Source organism: Raphanus sativus, chromosome 8 (genome assembly GCF_000801105.2).
Source record: "Raphanus sativus cultivar WK10039 chromosome 8, ASM80110v3, whole genome shotgun sequence".
NCBI lineage: Eukaryota > Viridiplantae > Streptophyta > Magnoliopsida > Brassicales > Brassicaceae > Raphanus > Raphanus sativus.
Genome location: NC_079518.1, coordinates 22585504 through 22602580, shown reverse-complemented (window position 1 = coordinate 22602580; position 17077 = coordinate 22585504). Strand labels below are relative to the sequence as shown.

Here is a 17077-nt window from a genome sequence, read left to right as displayed (position 1 = left end):
CTATCTCAATTAAAAATGAGATAATTAATGATTTAATATATATATTAAAATAGGTCAGAGAGAAAAAGTTTTGATTCATAACTTCTTTCCAAACACATCCTCGAAAGTCAACTCTCTTATATATCTTGTAATACATTCCTTCTATAAAATTTAACAACTAGCCTAATACAAGACATGGTAACTACAGATTACATATTCAACACTTCCTATACAAGCTTTTTCGTGAGGTTGAACAATTAGGTATTATAGGCAGCCTAGCAAGAGATTTATCATTTATGTAATGTATATATTTTTTCAAAGCGGTTTATTCATTATATAATCTTACAAACATGACAGTGGAACAACAAACCTACGACAAAGACATGATGAACATAGTACTATCAAAACATTAGAATGGTAAAGGGATGGCCAACCATTCCTTCCCAATTAGATGACAAGTCTAAATTAAAATACATATAATTTTCTATATGATAGAGGTTGTGACGCTGACGTGTGATATGCTTCCCAAATCAATGTCGTCCATGAGAGTGTCCAACACCTGGGCTGTTTCCGGGATTTGTAGGCCTAAAGTCTGTGGGTTGAAATTTGCTGGCCGCCTGTTGAAGTTGTGTATATGTGACCAAAATGCCAGGATTCTCAGCCTCAGTTTTCTTATAAGTTGTCTCAATATCTAACGAAGTAGTTTTCAAGTGTCTCTCTTCTGTATTCTGAATTCCTTTCAAAACAGCCAATCCAAGGAAAAAAATAAATATAGATACAGACTTGTTCGACATTCTCGAGACAAAATCGAGAAGAAAATACAAGAATGTGCAAGAACCAAGAAAAAAACAAAAACAATTTTTTTGTCAGATAAAAGAACACAAGATGGAAGCAAGAGGAATGGGTTATTCTGTATTTATAAAGGTAACTAAAGAGATGAAATTCATTGCCTAGCATCAGGGCCGTCTCAAACTTTTCACGGACCCGGTTCAAAAAAAAAAACTTCTTTTAATAATCTGAAAAAAATTTGACTTTTTATAAAATAATATTATAATATAAAATAAATACATTAATTTAATTATTTATAATCTAAATAACACCAATTTTTTTGTTATTAATGCAAAATCATTGATCAAATCATTAAACTTGATTATTTAGTATTTTTCAATGTAAAATCATCGATCAAATCATCAGATTTACATTTTCTAATTTTTTCAGTTTTTTACGTTTATTATATCCACAATCAGAAATCATAATCTATAAATATAATAGAGTAACAAAATCTGGATAGTAAGCTATATACTCTTGATTAGACAAGTCAATCTTTTTTCTTGTAAAAAAAAATTGTATGCTAGCTTTATTTTCTTCGTGTTTGCTATTTTTAATTAAAAATGGTGAAAAAATATATTTTGTTCTACGTATTTATAATCACTAATTGATAATTGTTTTCTCAACATAAACAATTAGAATATTAACTTTTTATACTACCATTGAATATTATAACAAACATCAACAACTATTTATTACTTTCCAAAATATAAATACTAGGTATTTCCTAATTTATTGTCTTTTAGTTGGTTATATAAACAAAATAAAAAATTGTAATTTACATTTATTGGTTATGAATACGAGAACTAAATTAAAATATAGTCATTCTGATTTTTTTATAAAAATATGATTTTAAATTTATAACTTTTAGTAAAACAAAAAAAATTATGGACCCTCTAAAATTTTGGACCCTGTTCGACTGCTCCACTTGCACGTGCTAAAAGACGGCCCTGCCTAGCATTGTCTTAAATGTGAGAATTTTTACTTCAAATAGGGAAATGATGATGTTTTATAATGTCGTATATAATGTGATCCAGGTGATTCATACTTCCATATGTTTCCAACTTTGCATGTCTGCTCTCTTATGTATACATGGCCCATGCATTTACACGCTCAGTTTTTTGGTCGACATGTACAGTGGATTGAGGAAAAAAACTATTTAGATCACGGCCATAGTATGCAAAGATTCATCTGGATACTGGATTGTAGACAAGAAAAAAGATTATTGGGGCTTACTATGAATAACATGAGAATAAAACTGCATATCATATTGTTTTGTGACGGCAAATCTTTTGGATCTGATATTTGAATCTCCAAACGGGCTGCATGCGTAAGCAAAGGTTTCACTAAGGATATTTGAATATTTAAGGTATATCCTTGCTTATCCGAAGTTTTCTTTTTTTCCTAGCTTAATATTTGTCACCTGATCATTTTTATAAAGTAAGATTCAAATGGTATCATGCGGAAACCACAAACTCAAAATTTATTGTGGTTTAAAAAAAAAAGTCTTGGAAGTCGATTAAGAAACATATGTATTCCTCCTTTTTTAATATAAACATAGATATTTCATCTCTTTTTTCATATTTAAAAATATAGAGTGAAGTAGAGATCTCGAAAGATTCAGAAACCCTAACAATTAATCAAGATATTTGAAGCTCCAAACAGGCTGCATGCGTAAGCAAAGGTTTCATTAAGGATAAGAAATGAAGAGGAATAACACATTCCATAATGTTCCTAAAAAACTTTACCATTTATCAGGAATAACTTTTCTTTCTCATTTCTTTTATAATTGAGGAATATAGAATAATATTGTTCCTTACTAAATATGATAAGGAATAATCATTTATTGTCATTCCTATAGTTATATTCCTACAGATTTTGTTCATATTCATTCCTCATGTTCCTTAGATGATTACCAGTTAGACCCTTAAAGTATATCTTTGCTTATCCGAAGTTTTCTTTTTTTCCTAGCTTGATATCTGTCACCTGGTCATTTTTATAAAGTAAGATTCAAATGGTATCATGCTGAAACCACAAACTCAAAAATCTATTGTGGTTTAAAGAAAAAGAAGTCTTGGAGGTCCATTAAGAAACATAGGTATTCCTCTTTTTATTATACACACGGATATTTCATCTCTTTTTTTCTTATTTAGAAATCTAGAGCGAAGCAGTCAAGATCTCTCTCTCTCTCTCTCTCTCTCTCTCTCTCTCTCTCTCTCTCTCTCTCTCTCTCTCTCTCTCTTGAGCCATCTATCGTGTGCCACCGCAAGCTGACTCGCCGTCCGCCAGTCTTGCTCACCACCACCACTGAGCCAAGTGCTTGGTTCGTTGTTTTTCGTGTAATCTTTGCCTCATTCTTCAGATCAAATCTCTAGATCTACTTCTAGTTGATGTGGTTCGAAACTATGGGGTTTTCTTCTCTTGATCATTTATACTTTTTGATGCTAATTAGGATTAGATGGTTTGATTACTGTTAGTTTGATGGATCATAATATTTGCTAAGTTATTAGATTCATGTTACATAAGAACTCTCACACTGTTTAAAAGACTTAATGGACTGCAAGGTGTTGATGTCACCTTGTGATAAGAACTGAATGATCTAGGTGGTCAGATGGATGGAATGAACTGGAACTTGTGAATGATAATGGTTGAGTTTGAATCTATATGTTATGTATGACTTCGAGAATGGGTGCCCTCTATAGAATAAAGATGAAAGTGATAATTAATGAGATGGAATGAATGCTTTAAACACATATGAAATGAGGAAGTTAAGTATTGAGTCTACAATGTCGGGGAAGCCGGTAAGATATAAGGAGCCAGTAAGATTGAGTCATGCCAAATTTGGGAATAAATGACTATGAAGCGTGTTGTGGACATAAGTAGGCCACAAGCAGGTAGTCACATAAGGTCGATGGGGTGTATATAAAGTGTACTGGAAAATTAGGTCCTAGAGGTCTAATTTGTTTGATGCTTAATACTTGTATTGAATGTTGATGTTATTATGAATGTTGATGATGTGTTATTGATCGATTGAATATCTGCAGCTAGTCATTTCTCATTATGCATTGAATCGCTTATGCGGAGAAACTAGTCTACAGCTGTTTCACTGAGTAATTATTTACTCATGCCTCTCTTTTTCTTCATGTGTGCATGATAGAAGTGGTAGGTATAGTTTCTTTCTTTTCATGTGTACATGATAGAAGTGGTAGGCATAGTTGGGTTACTGAATTTAAGTAAAAAGAAACATGTATGAGTTCAGGGACCATTGGCATAACAAGATGCCTTAACTCCGCGCCTTCGTTCATGCCTAGAGAGGCAGGTGTTACACAAATCGTTCATCCTAATTAACATATCAAACTTTCAAATCAATACGATGAGTTTTGTTCAGGAGGCCAGACACAATAGAGAAAACACACAAAATAAGGGTAGTTAATAAGTTGTTTTACTTAAACTGCTAAATCTTCTATCATATTTTTCACGAGTATGTACCTAAACACATTCAAATCAAATTAGTGCTAATTTCTATAAGTACTCTTTTATTTTGCCACCTGATTTTATGTAGTCACCGATTAAAGAGAAGGTCGGAAAAGAAAAGGTTGCTGATATTTAAGTAGAAAGAACATGATAGTGTAAATGCATATCAGACTTTCAAATCAAGCTGAGCAGTAGCATTCATGCGTAAGATGGATCACCTTCCACTATGGCTTGTCCCCGAAAGTACTATACATGCTAGGTTCCCTAGTCGGCCTACTCTATGCTTTTTGTGCTATATATGATATCATTATCAATGTATTCAACTAGGAAAATGAGTATAATTTCCTAGGCATTTGCAATAGACAAGTTAATAGTCATCTATTGCTAGCGCAAGGAAAAAAAAAGAACTTATAGTTGACTATGCAAATTGTGATAAAATTTTAATTTTTAAATAAAGAAAATGATAGGGCATTTTCAACATGGTCACGATTTTATTGTAAAATTCAGAAAAGAAAAAGAGAATAACCTTAAAAATATATAGAGAAATAGAAGGTTATTGGGAGATGAATTTGTATAGAGTTTGTGAATTTTAAAAGTTGATAAATTTTTAAAATTATGTGGATTGTGAATTTTAAGAGTTAATAGACAGTCCTAACTTTTTGGGTTTTTTTTCAAATATGACTTAAAATTCTAAGTCAAACAGAAAATAACTCATGATTTTTTTTAAAACTTTCTTTTTTCCTATTCACCCTTAAAGTTTGAGTTATTCACGAAAATAACATTTACTTCTTTTTTTCTTTTTTTTTCGAAAATGAGTTTTCTACCTTATCATCCCCATCTTCACCAAGTATATACAATATTGACATTGTCATCAATACACCAACCACAATGAACAACCAATTTGAAACTCTTAATGCACCAAATTTTCGATTTTTACTCTTTATATCTCATTTTTTATGTACGTAAATCACATATCTTTCACTTTCTCTTTAAATTCATCTAAAACCAAGATTTTGATTCCATGGTTGATAAGGTTCATAGAGACATTGAAGCTCATGATTCTTGGTCATTAACGACTTGGTAGCTTTTGTAGTGAAGATCTTCGTTCTTGGAGAAGTTAAGCAAGTCATCTCATAGGTTTAAGATATGAAATCATTTTTTTGTTTATAGATCTATTCGCAAAGACTTGCAGAAGACTTCAGGAAGAATTTAAGAATACTTCACTAGATGTGTTCTCCATAGAGAAGACTTCTCTAAAAGTCTTCTAACTTTCTTTTGTTAAAAAAAACAAACTGAAATCCAGAGAAGACTTCACGAGAAGTCTTCTCGGATAAACATGTTAGTTTTAAAATAGGCCGAAGTTTGTCAAAATTTTAATTTTTATAGAGGACTTCTCAGAAAGTCTGTGTGGGTTACTTTCGCAATGAAAAATAATAGTAAAATAATTAATATTAATGAGTCTTAAGACCTCTTGAGAAGTCTTTAGAGTTCTTCTCAAATTTATTATGGATTTTTGGTCAAACATTTGGTTACGAGAAAAGACTTCTTTAGAATTCTTCCGACGAGAGATAAATTTGGATTTTTGGTCAAACATTTGGTTACGAGAAAAGACTTCTTTAGAATTCTTCCGACGAGAGATTTCTATAGAACTCTTCTCTGTAAAAGTCAAATATAGTCAATTGCAAAAGTATCTCAGGTAGACTTCTTCTGACATTAAGAAGACTTTGGGAAGATTTTTAGAAGACTTTTATAGAAGTCTTCCCCGAGAAAAATTCTGAAAATTCATCTATAAAAGTTAAATTTCTGACAAATTTCGATCAACTGGAAAAGTGACATGTTTATCCGAAAAGATTTCTCAAGAAGTCTTCTCTGACATTTTCGAGAATTTTTCAAATCAAAAGTAAGCCAATATTTACAAAGGAAGACTTCTCAAGATATCTTTTGTAGAGTAGACTTCTTAAGAAGTCTTCCTTCATAATTTGCAATTGCAAAAATGATCTAAATAGAAAACTTTTTAATAAAAAAAACCTAGCCATCAAGAGAGAAAAATAGAGATTTTTTTATAGTTTCAAGCCGATGATCGGAGGCTTCTCCAGCTCCGACATCGGCTTATTTAATTCGTTTTGCTTCTCTTTCTTTGATAGATTTTGTTTTTAGTCGCTGTTTTATTGTCAATTTATTCTGAATCTGACAAGGTTTTTTATTGTTCTTTTGTATGCTTCTTCCAATTGGTTTGGAAAAATATTTTCGTTTCGGTTGAACTGTTTAGAAAAGGTAATTGATAGATCTACTGCGGATGGTGGTGACGGGTCTTGCCGGCTTCAATCGTTGATGATTCTTCATTTGATCGTGATGGAGTTCTTGCTGCAAACTATTGTTACTTCGAAAGACATCATGAAGTTTTATGAAACAATAATCTCTTTGACTCTGTTAATAGAGCAAAATAGAGAGTTGTTTTATCTCGGTGGCTTCTACTGGAGTAATTAAAAGAGAATGACAATCGTTTTCAACTCACTCTGAAGCATGGTGCTTTTGGATTAATACGATGGTTATCTCCTTTAAAATTCATCTATTCTAGAAGCAAATATGAAGCTTTTATATGAAAAATCTTTAGTCATTCATACGCAAATAGATGTGTTAGTTTATTTTGGATCTCTACTGGTGTATCCCTTTTTTATGTTGTTTGTTGGTTCTCATTGTTTAGAACTCTTTACCTTTAAGGCTCAATAATTCAATCTAGCGACAAAAAAAAGAAGACTTCTTAAGAAGTTATCTCGGATTAGCTAAAAACATTAATAAACATCAATGTTTATAACCTCATAATTAACACAAATTAAGTTATGAATTCCACTCAGGAATTCCAGTATTGACTAATAAACATGAATTAACGAGAAAATATCATAAATTCATTCTAAGTTTGGAGAAACTTGAAGTTTATTAAAGATTGATATAGAAGACTTCTGTGGAAGTCTTTTACGTTTGTTTTTATAATATTTGTATTTTCATTAGTGTTAAATAACTTCAAGATATTTTTTTTTTATTTTCAAAAGTGTTAAGTAACTTCAAGAATATCATGTCTGGTTTAATGTGTTTTCTAAGATCATAAGATATATTTTTTTACTTTCATGCAATTTAAAATTTAAAATTTCAAATTTTCAACTTTGACTCAGAATTTAAGTTTCCCCCTTTAAATTTTATTTTCCCACTTAATTCGCGTTGAGTGTACATAGAAGACCTTTTGAGAAGTCTTCTGAAAAGACTTCTGGAGAAGTCTTCCGAAAAAACTTCTGAAGAAGTCTTCTGAGAAAAGACTTAACTGGTTCTCTCATTAATTTTTAAAGAATTTTCTTAAGAAGTCTTCTGTTATTGATAATGTTAGAGGAAAACTTCCCATAAGAATTTTAGTGATGTCTTTTGAAAATTCTTCTAGTGAGACTTATGTTTTGTTTGAACTTTTGTGAGTTTGACTAAGTTTTTTTGAGAAATATTCTCTCATAGTTTTAGTAAATTTTACTAAATTTTTTGTGTTGTTCTACTTTGATATAAGCGGGTAGAATGGTTAAACTGTATTTTGCTATGTAGTATCAATAATTTCAATAATATTGTAAATATCAATATATTCACCAAATTATTTTATTAACATCTTTTCAAGTTTACAAAATAATTGACAAATAAAGGAATACACATAGCAATCATAAAACATACCATAACCAAACTTATTACAATTGGATCTTGAGACCACTTCTTGTCATAGATAAGCTTGGACTCCACTTAAGTGACAAAAAATTACAGTAGAGTTCGTAAGATTTTAGAAGACTACGGAAGACTTCACTTTAGCTTCGGAAGACTTTGTCAAATTTCAGAAGACTTCTTAAGATTTCAAAAGACTTCGGAAGACTGCAGTCAAAAGATTTTCCAGTAAATCTTCAAGTAAGTCTTCCGAGAAGTCTTCCAAAGTCTGACGTAGATCTCAAAAATTTGTATGTTTAAAAACGTTCAAATGACATCAAAACAAAGAAAAACTTCAAAAATAAATGTTTGTATGCATAAATAATAACTAAACATTATGTTGAATCTACAAATTTTTCAAATCTAACATATAAAATACAAAAATACATATTCAAAATTTATAGATCTACCTTTAAAGTAGTGAAACATAAGAACTTTGAAAGAATTTGGAGGACTATGGAAGACTACATAAGACTTTGGAAAATTAGAAATTGATATATAGTTTGGGGAATTTCCAAAATGACTTTAGAAGACTACATAAGATTTTGGAAGACTTCGTAAAATTTCGGAAGACTTCGGAAGACTACGGAAGACTTCCCATTAAGTTATCCGCGAAGTCTTCTCAGAAATCTTGCAAAGTTTGACTCAGATCTGAGAAAAAACCTGCAAATTCAAAAAATGTTCAAATGACATCAAAATAGAGAAAAACTTCAAAAATAATTTTTGTATGTTTAAATAATAAATAAAACAGTAATATTATGTTGAATCTACAATTTTTAAAAATCTAACATATAAAACACAAAATACATATTAAATTTTATAGATCAACGTTTAAAGTAGTGAAAGATAAGAACCATGTAATGAAAAATCTGCAAAAAGAAGATAAGTCAGTGAGAAGACATAAGAAAAAATAAAAAATAGATATAAAGTTTGGTGTTTTTATGTTCAAAGAGATTAGAGAGAGGCTAGAGAGTTTAAGAGTGAGAAACATTACATTTTTGTTGCAGCCATTTGAGAGAAAGAGAGAAAATGTGTAAATTTTCTTTATATATAGGGAAAAAAATTTCAATTACGTTAAATATTTTCGACACATGACCGAGAAGTCTTCTAGATCATAAAATAAAATAACTAACTAAATAGAAAAAAAAAACACTTCAGTAAACTTAAAATCAACTTTTAAAGTGTTTAATATACACATACTAAACACATATATGTCAATTTTTTTCATTTTAAGTTAAGATTCAAAATTTAACTCTAAAAATACCAACAATACTATAACATATGTTACCAAACCCTGAACCAAAGACTGTTATGAATCAATCTATATTCACTCATCAATGCAAAACTAATTCAGTTTTAGTAAAACTAAATTTCCATCATTTAAAAATATTTATTAGTACATGATTTTTATTTTTTCCCTTTCAAAATATTTTTATAAACTTTATTAATTACTTTTAAGATCTAATACATGTGAGGACTTCTCTTAGAAGACTTATTGAAGACTTTTGTAAAACTTCAATTTAGGCGGGAAACCTAAATTCTTCTAAAATATAGACGGGAACCTTAAATTATACTAAAATTTAGGCGAGATATGTTAGAAGACTTCCAATAATTTTTTTGTGATTCTTCCAGACCTCATAATCAAATAACTAAGCAGAAAAAACACTTCCTTAAACTTAAAAGATGTTTAGAAAGTGTTTAAATTAAGTTATTAGATGATCACTAAACACATATGTATCAAATTTATATTAAAAAAAGATGGGATTTCAAAATCTAACTCTTAAATACCAACAATATTTTAACATATGTTACCAAACCCTAAATCAAGAACTATCATGACTCAATCTATATGATTTCAATTTTTAAATTTTAGTAAAACTAAATTTAAATCATTTAAAAATGTTTATTATTCCATGATTTCAATTTTTTCTCCATCAAAATATTTTTTATAGAATTTTTAAATTATTTTAAAGATCTACCGAACGAAAAGACTTACAAAGAGTTCCAAAAACTTGTATTGAGTTTTACTATTACAACCTTTCGCGTGAGAAGACCTACAAAGAAGTCATCTGAGAGAAGACTTAATTTTTCTCACGCGGAGAATTATAATGGTATAACTCAATATAAGTTTTTTTGGTCATAAGGATGTTGTTGTAATTTCACTAGTATTTTAAGTTATTTTGCATTTGATTAAATTCGGGATACACTTTTGTATTAAAAGTTAAGTTTTGAGTCATTTTTAGCAATTTCTCCAATTTGTTATCACGAATATAGTTTCTAAGGTTCAAAATGAACAAAATGTTTCATTAGAGAGTTAAATATTCACTTATACTCCTAAGATTAACTAATCTAAGCCTTAGAATTTAGAGTTAAAAGTAGGGTCTTGAGATGAAGTTTAAATTTTAAAAATAAAAAATGAATATTAATAGTTTTTAAATAAAAATTTTAAAAATATTTTCAAAATGCATTCTCGAATTTCAAATAGAATATTTGAAAAATATTCAAAAAAATGTTACAAAGTAATTCATAAAAAGTTTGAATTAAGAAAAAAAACCTTTTTCAAAAAAAAAAATTATATAATACGATTATAAATTAAATTTGTTATTAGTGATAGTGTCATAATAATTTTCTTTTAATATTAGAATTAATTTGAAATAAAATTATTATAGCTATAATTTATGAATTTTGAAGAAATGTTAATTAATTAAAAATTTATGTTTAAAATTATTCATGACAATCTTAAAAAAAAAAAATAACATGATTAGTATGAAGTCAGTTTATTGAAATGAGTGATGCTCATTGCTCAGATTCACCTTTTTATGCTTCATCTGAATCTCATGCCAAATATTTTATTGGAATTTGGATTCTCTTAGGTTTTCAAAACTCCTTATCCTCTCCATGATTTACCAAAAAAAATGTTAATTTTTTTTTTTTTTTGGTAATCATGTCAAATAAAAAAAAAATGTTAATTTTTTTCTTCTTTTGGTTTATCTACACTCTATCTTTCAGTTTCTTCGTCCTTTTCTTTACAACCGATCGGTGACATTTATAAGGTTACGTCCCAACTCAAGACACATATATCTTAGATAAAAGAAATGTTATCTATTTTCTTTTCATTTGTGTATTGCAATTTTTTGACACACCATAACTATAGGTCTTAAGGTATTGTAAACTATTGCACGATTAGTAAGAATTATTAGACAGTATTGCCTGAATATTCGTTTTGCTCTTTAAAGTTAGGATCTGACTTTTCTCTCGCAAATTTCACAACATTGCTCATCAGTGCAACACAACATGCTTCTTTCAACCTCATGAATATTATTTTACTTGGGGTGAAGGACCCATCACGTATCAAATTGCTTGAGGCACAAGACCATGAGATAAAAGGTACATGAGTTTCCTTTCGCCATTTCCATCATGATATAGTATTGTTATCTTTTCCAAGTGTTGTTTTTTTCGCTTTCCGAATCCTTTCCTTCTTCCGTTTGTTTGTTTTCTAAATTGAAATTGAATCCTTTACTTCTTTAGCTTCATTATTCTTAAACTAAAATTACAATTGCTGAGGATTAATCCAACTAAGGTGAATCATCCCTGCAAGACAATGAATATTCCATCTAGTTTTGCGTTACTATTCTTCGATTCATCATCTAAATCTCATGCAAACGATTTTTGGAAGTTGAATAGGTTTTTCTTCGCTTCCGAAAACTCATACTCCTCTCCATAATTTATTAGGGCAATGTCAACTTAGGTCCTGTTCGTTTGTACATCTGAAAGATGCATCCAGATGGTCCATCTAGATGCTTTATCCAGATGCTGCACCTAGATGTTGTTCGTCTCTGCATTTCATTTATCTATCCAGATAAATCATCTCAATGCAACTATGTTTGTTTGCTTTTTTCAACTTGCATCTACATCGAGATAAACTTGTTACTAAAGTAATTAAAGTAGACTTGTTTTTAAATTTATGATGGGAATTGCACTTTCTAAGTTTTGGCGGAAAATGTGCTTTTTTGGTTTTGACGGAAAATTATGTTTTCTTAGTTTTGGCGGGAAATAGCATTTTTCGGTTTTTACAGAGATTGCACTTCTCTGATTTTGGCGGGAAATTATGTTTTTTTGGTTTTGGCGAGAAATTGTGCTTTCCGGTTTTGACTCACCTTCACCCAGATGCTCCGTGAAAATTCACCCTCATTTGGATGAAAATTTGAGGTGAGTTTTTATAAATGCAGTTGGATGATCCATCTGGATGTAGCATTTTAATGTACAAAACGAACATCAACTTACATCTTCACCCAGATGGATCACTCAGGTGTGCAAACGAAGAGCACCTTATTCATCATTTAATTTGATCTACATCTAGATCAATTTACAATGAATGGTTAAGTTTTACTAGCTTACTCCCAACTAGACACATGACGGCCTATGCCATGGTACCATATATCATAGAAGATATAAGCTTTAGATTGGAGAACGCTATTTAGAAAGAGTAAATGTCTGAATTTGCTTTTAAAGTTAGGATCTTATTCTTCTCTCGCAAATCTCTTATCAGTACTTCGTACGCCTACAAGTACAAAGACAGAACAGATGCTGCTTTCAAACTCACCTAAATACAGTATTAGGGATGACTCAGCTTTAAAGAGAACACACAACATATTATTACCAAAAGTTTATATGAATTGTTACAAACATGTCAAAAGCCATTAAATAACAGAGAAAAATTGCACGAAACAGATTTCAAGCTTCGACTTGGTTTATAAACAAAGCCAAGCGTCGTAACATCTCCTTAGCTTCATCACAATCAGGCTCGAATATATGAAACACATGATCTTTCCCTTTTGTCTCCATAATCTCGACATTGCCTCTCCAATTGCTATTCACCAATCTCTCGTAATACATTTTCCCTCTTTCTCTCAATATATCTTTCTCCGCAACGGTGATCATCACTCTCTCACACCCTAACCCCTCAAGATCGGGCGACCCATCAGCAAACGGATTGATCCATGGGTCATCGGATCCTTTATGGGAAGGGCACACGAATCGCCACCATCCGTCCACCATTTGTTTCCTCGCTTCGTCTGTGACCTCTGAGCCTATCGGTTGTGTTCCCCAGAAATATGGGTGGATCATTCCTATGCCTTTGATTTTGACAGTGTGGTCTGATTGCTTGGCTCGGAACGCGAGGTGGTGCGAGATGTTAGCTCCAGCGCTGTCTCCGGCTAAGAAGAACCGGTCAAAGTCGGCATAGTCGTTGATCCATGGCTCGTTTCCGGCTTGGATCCCTTGTAGCGCGTTCCATGAGTCTTCGTACGCTGTCGGAAGTGGATATTCTGGTGCTAGCCTGTCCAAATTATTCAAAAAGATAACGAATAAACGTTACTGAAAAGTAAATAAACCGAAATGGTTTAGAACATTTAAATCTATATCATTTTAAATTTCGAAACACGGAATCCGAAACCGGTTTTGGGTAACCGGAGAGAATTAAAATTGAATAAATCGAAATTCATTTGTATGTTGTCAAAAAATAAATAGAATCATATCATTGGGAAAATGGCTTACTCCTTACGAACTAGTTGTTCCCGACTTTTTTACACACGAACTTTTAAGCCATGCCAAAAACTACACGAACAACAAAAATATTGCTTATTCCTTTATGAACTAATTATTTCCAGTTTTTTCACACACAAATTTTTAAACTTTGACAAAAACCACATAAACTATTTATTTATTTTATTTGCCAAAAACTTTGCCAAAAACCACATAAACTATTCTAAAGATCACTATTTGTTTCTGATTTTAATTTTGTTTGTTTGAACGGAACCAAATATAACAAAACAGAAAATAGTGTTTTACCGAAACAAAACAAAATGGAGTTATTCAGATTTTTGTCTAGTTTTAATTTGATTCTATGGGATTTTTTATTTCAAAATATTAATTATATTAAAATCATATCTATTTTAGTTTAATACAATTTTACAGTGACTCCAACCATATTTTCTATTTTAATTTGATTTGATCGGTTTGGTTAAGTCCCGACCGAACAAGTAAACCTTGGTTCAATAAGTCAACTTAAACTGGATTAATTTACCTGTAATTGACAGAGACAGCGATGATGTTGGCCTCAGCGACTAGTTTGTTAACGCTGGTGTGGTAATTGGGTAGGGAGGCGGAGGCGATGAGAAATGCACCACCATGGAAATAGAGAACGAGTGGAAGTTTCTGACCGGGTAGAATCGAGTCAGGTCTGTAGATTCGGGCTGATAAGCCGGTTTTGGGATCGATGATGATATCTTTAGATAGTACGCCGGTTTCTGGGTCTAAACCGGGTGGACAAACCTCGGTTCCGGTTAGTCTCTCTAACGTTCCGTCGCTGTGAACAACTAACCATGGAAGCACCTCCAACGAGACTTGCTTCTTCGTTGATTCCATGGCAGAGAGACAGTTTATTGTTGGTATCTGTTTGGTAGAAATAAAAGAAAGAGAATGATTAAGGGAGAGAGCCAATATAAGACTTTTCTGTTTTTTTTTTTTTTTTTTGGCTCAACAACTACTTCTTATTACTTCCAAATCAAGTTCTTACAACCAAATTATCAGACTCTAAACAAGAAGACAACCAAGAAGGCGACATAGAATATAACTTGGGGACAAAGGACGTAAACGTAGAAGTCTCCCTTGCTATCCTATCCGCGGTTTTGTTACCACTCCGAGGATAATACACAACCGTGATCTCCTCCCTCATCGACATAAGTGCAGCTATCTCCTGGATGATGGGCTCCAACAGTGGCCAGGTTTCCTCCTCTCCATTTATCATCCTCATCAACTGAAGTGAATCGGTTTCAAACTGTACTCTGTCATATCCAAAACCTGTCACCGTTTGTAAAGTCCACCTCACTGCCTCTGCTTCCGCCTCTATAGCTGATCTCACTTCTGCCAGTTTCTTTGCACCAGCCCATATCAATCTCCCCCGATGATCACGTAGTATCCAACCAGCTCCACCATTTCGTTCTTCTTTAAACCACGCTGCATCTGAGTTACACTTCAGATACCTCTCCGCTGGTGGTTTCCATTTGACCTCCGGTTTTGGGGCTGTGGGCTCTTTAACCTCCTTCTCTTTCACCTCAGCTCTGCTAATCCACTCAAGCACATCCTCCCAAACCTTCCAGACCGTTAGGGCTGCATCATGATCGTTCCCTCTAAAGACGAAATCATTCCTGTTCTTCCATAACCTCCACATTAACCATGGCGCAAAGCTCTCTTCTACCTCTTCCAGTGGGCACTCTTTCTTTAGATTTAAGACCCAGTGGATATTGGCATACAGAGAGTCCGACCATACTCCAGCTGGAGGAATATGAACATTTGCCAAAGCCCAAACTAATCTGGCATAATGACACTTAAACAGCAGATGGTTTACGCTCTCCTCCTCATTTCCACATCTACTACACATCTTTTGTTTAGCTATGTGTCTGTGCACCATATTTAACGCCACCGGGAGTGCATTGTTGAGACATCGCCAAAGAAAGTGTTTAACTTTGGGACTAGTCTCCACCTTCCACACCTGCTGGTAAATGCTATCTAGACTTGGTTGGGTGACTTTTCTAGCTTCAGGTGCGCCTGTGACCTCATTCATTTGAACCCAATAGCCCGACTTAACAGTGTAGTGCCCTGTTTTAGTATAGTCCCAGGAGTAAGTATCCTTGCTTCTTTTTCCTGCTGGCCTTATTTTGATGATCTTTTCTTTGGTTCCTGCTGTAAACAGCCTCTCAATCTTCCCAACATCCCAATCTCGACCATTCTCACAAATCAACTCACTTACTCGCATATCAGAAGACAATGGTTCGCGGTTCTGACCTGGTACCAACCGTACAGACTGGATCATTGAAGCCGGTGTGTTTCCAATCCATCTTTCTTGCCACAGCTTCGTGTCTTTACCGTTCCCAATTACAACCCGGGCTCCTTGCTGAATGAGCTTCTGTGTTGCATGAATGCTGCGCCACGCATAAGAGGGTCGAGAACCCAGGTCTGCATTGAGGGGATCAGAGTTCCTAAAATATCTGCTCTTGAAAATCTTAGCCATTAGGGATTCTGGTTTTTTGATCATTCTCCAAAGCTGTTTCCCTAATAATGCCAGATTATAAGCTTCCAAGTCTTTAAAGCCCAATCCTCCAACTGCCTTCGGTTTACAAAGACTATCCCAACTTTTCCAGTGCATTCCTTTTGTTTCATGACCATTCCTCCACCAAAAATCAGCCATGAGTGACATAATCTGCTTGATAGTAGTCTTAGGTAAGAGGAAGCACGCCATTGTGTATGTTGGCATCGCCATTGCTACAGCCTTTAAGAGTACTTCTTTTCCTCCTGGAGATAGGAACTTAGACTGCCATCCATGGACTCTCTGGTTCAAATTCTCTTTGATATAACTCAGTAAGGATACCTTTGAACCTCCAAATGACTCCGGGAGTCCAAGATAGAGCCCATCGCCACCCACTGTCTCTATTTGTAGTTTCTGCAGAATCTCGTTTCTTCTATTTTCGGGAATATGCTTCCCAAAGTAGACACTCGACTTTTGGTAATTGATCTTCTGTCCTGAAGCCATACTGTAGACTCGGAGAATTTGTAAAATCTGCTCTAACTCCTCCTCAGATCCCTTACAATAGAGCATACTGTCATCTGCAAACAGAAGATGAGAGACCGGTGGGGCTCTTCTCGCCACTCTGAGTCCAGATATCTTCCCTGAATTTTCTGCGCGTCTCAGCATTTGCACTAGAACTTCAGTACACATCACAAAGAGGTAAGGTGATAGTGGATCACCTTGTCTCAACCCTCTTGATGGAACGATCCTGCCGAACGGGGAGCCATTAATGAGCACTTGGTAGTTCACTGAAGTCACACATGCCATAATCAGCCTCCTCCACTCTTCAGAGAAACCCATCGCCTTCATTGCTTTATTTAAGAAAGTCCACTCTACACGGTCATAAGCCTTAGATAAATCTGTTTTGATGGCAATGAACTCCGACGCACACTTATTGTCTGAGCTCAAAGCATGAAGGAGTTCATGTGCAATCAAGATATT

The 17077-nt window shown here is 33.1% G+C and overlaps 2 protein-coding genes across 2 annotated transcripts; both read right to left on the bottom strand.

The window, feature by feature from the left end:
• Positions 1-298: 298 nt before the first annotated feature.
• LOC108837116 (precursor of CEP1) lies at positions 299-850 on the bottom strand. Its single transcript, XM_018610186.2, has one exon. The coding sequence runs from the start codon at positions 771-773 to the stop codon at positions 510-512; it is 264 nt and encodes an 87-aa protein (XP_018465688.1). The 5' UTR covers positions 774-850; the 3' UTR covers positions 299-509.
• Positions 851-12641: 11791 nt separating this feature from the next.
• On the bottom strand, positions 12642-14524 carry LOC108819337 (probable carboxylesterase 2). The gene is made up of 2 exons (XM_018592351.2): positions 14096-14524; positions 12642-13348 (listed from the first exon to the last, which is right to left on the bottom strand). Exons 1-2 carry the CDS (start codon positions 14434-14436, stop codon positions 12745-12747), a joined length of 945 nt encoding a protein of 314 aa, XP_018447853.2. The 5' UTR covers positions 14437-14524; the 3' UTR covers positions 12642-12744.
• Between the last annotated feature and the right edge of the window lie 2553 nt (positions 14525-17077).

Coding starts and splice junctions, on each gene's coding strand:
- LOC108837116 (XM_018610186.2), bottom strand. CDS start 773: ATGTCGAACAAGTCTGTATCTATATTTATTTTTTTCCTTGGATTGGCT.
- LOC108819337 (XM_018592351.2), bottom strand. CDS start 14,436: ATGGAATCAACGAAGAAGCAAGTCTCGTTGGAGGTGCTTCCATGGTTA. Junction 13,349..14,095: donor GCTGTCTCTGTCAATTACAG/GTAAATTAATCC, acceptor TAATTTGGACAG/GCTAGCACCAGAATATCCAC.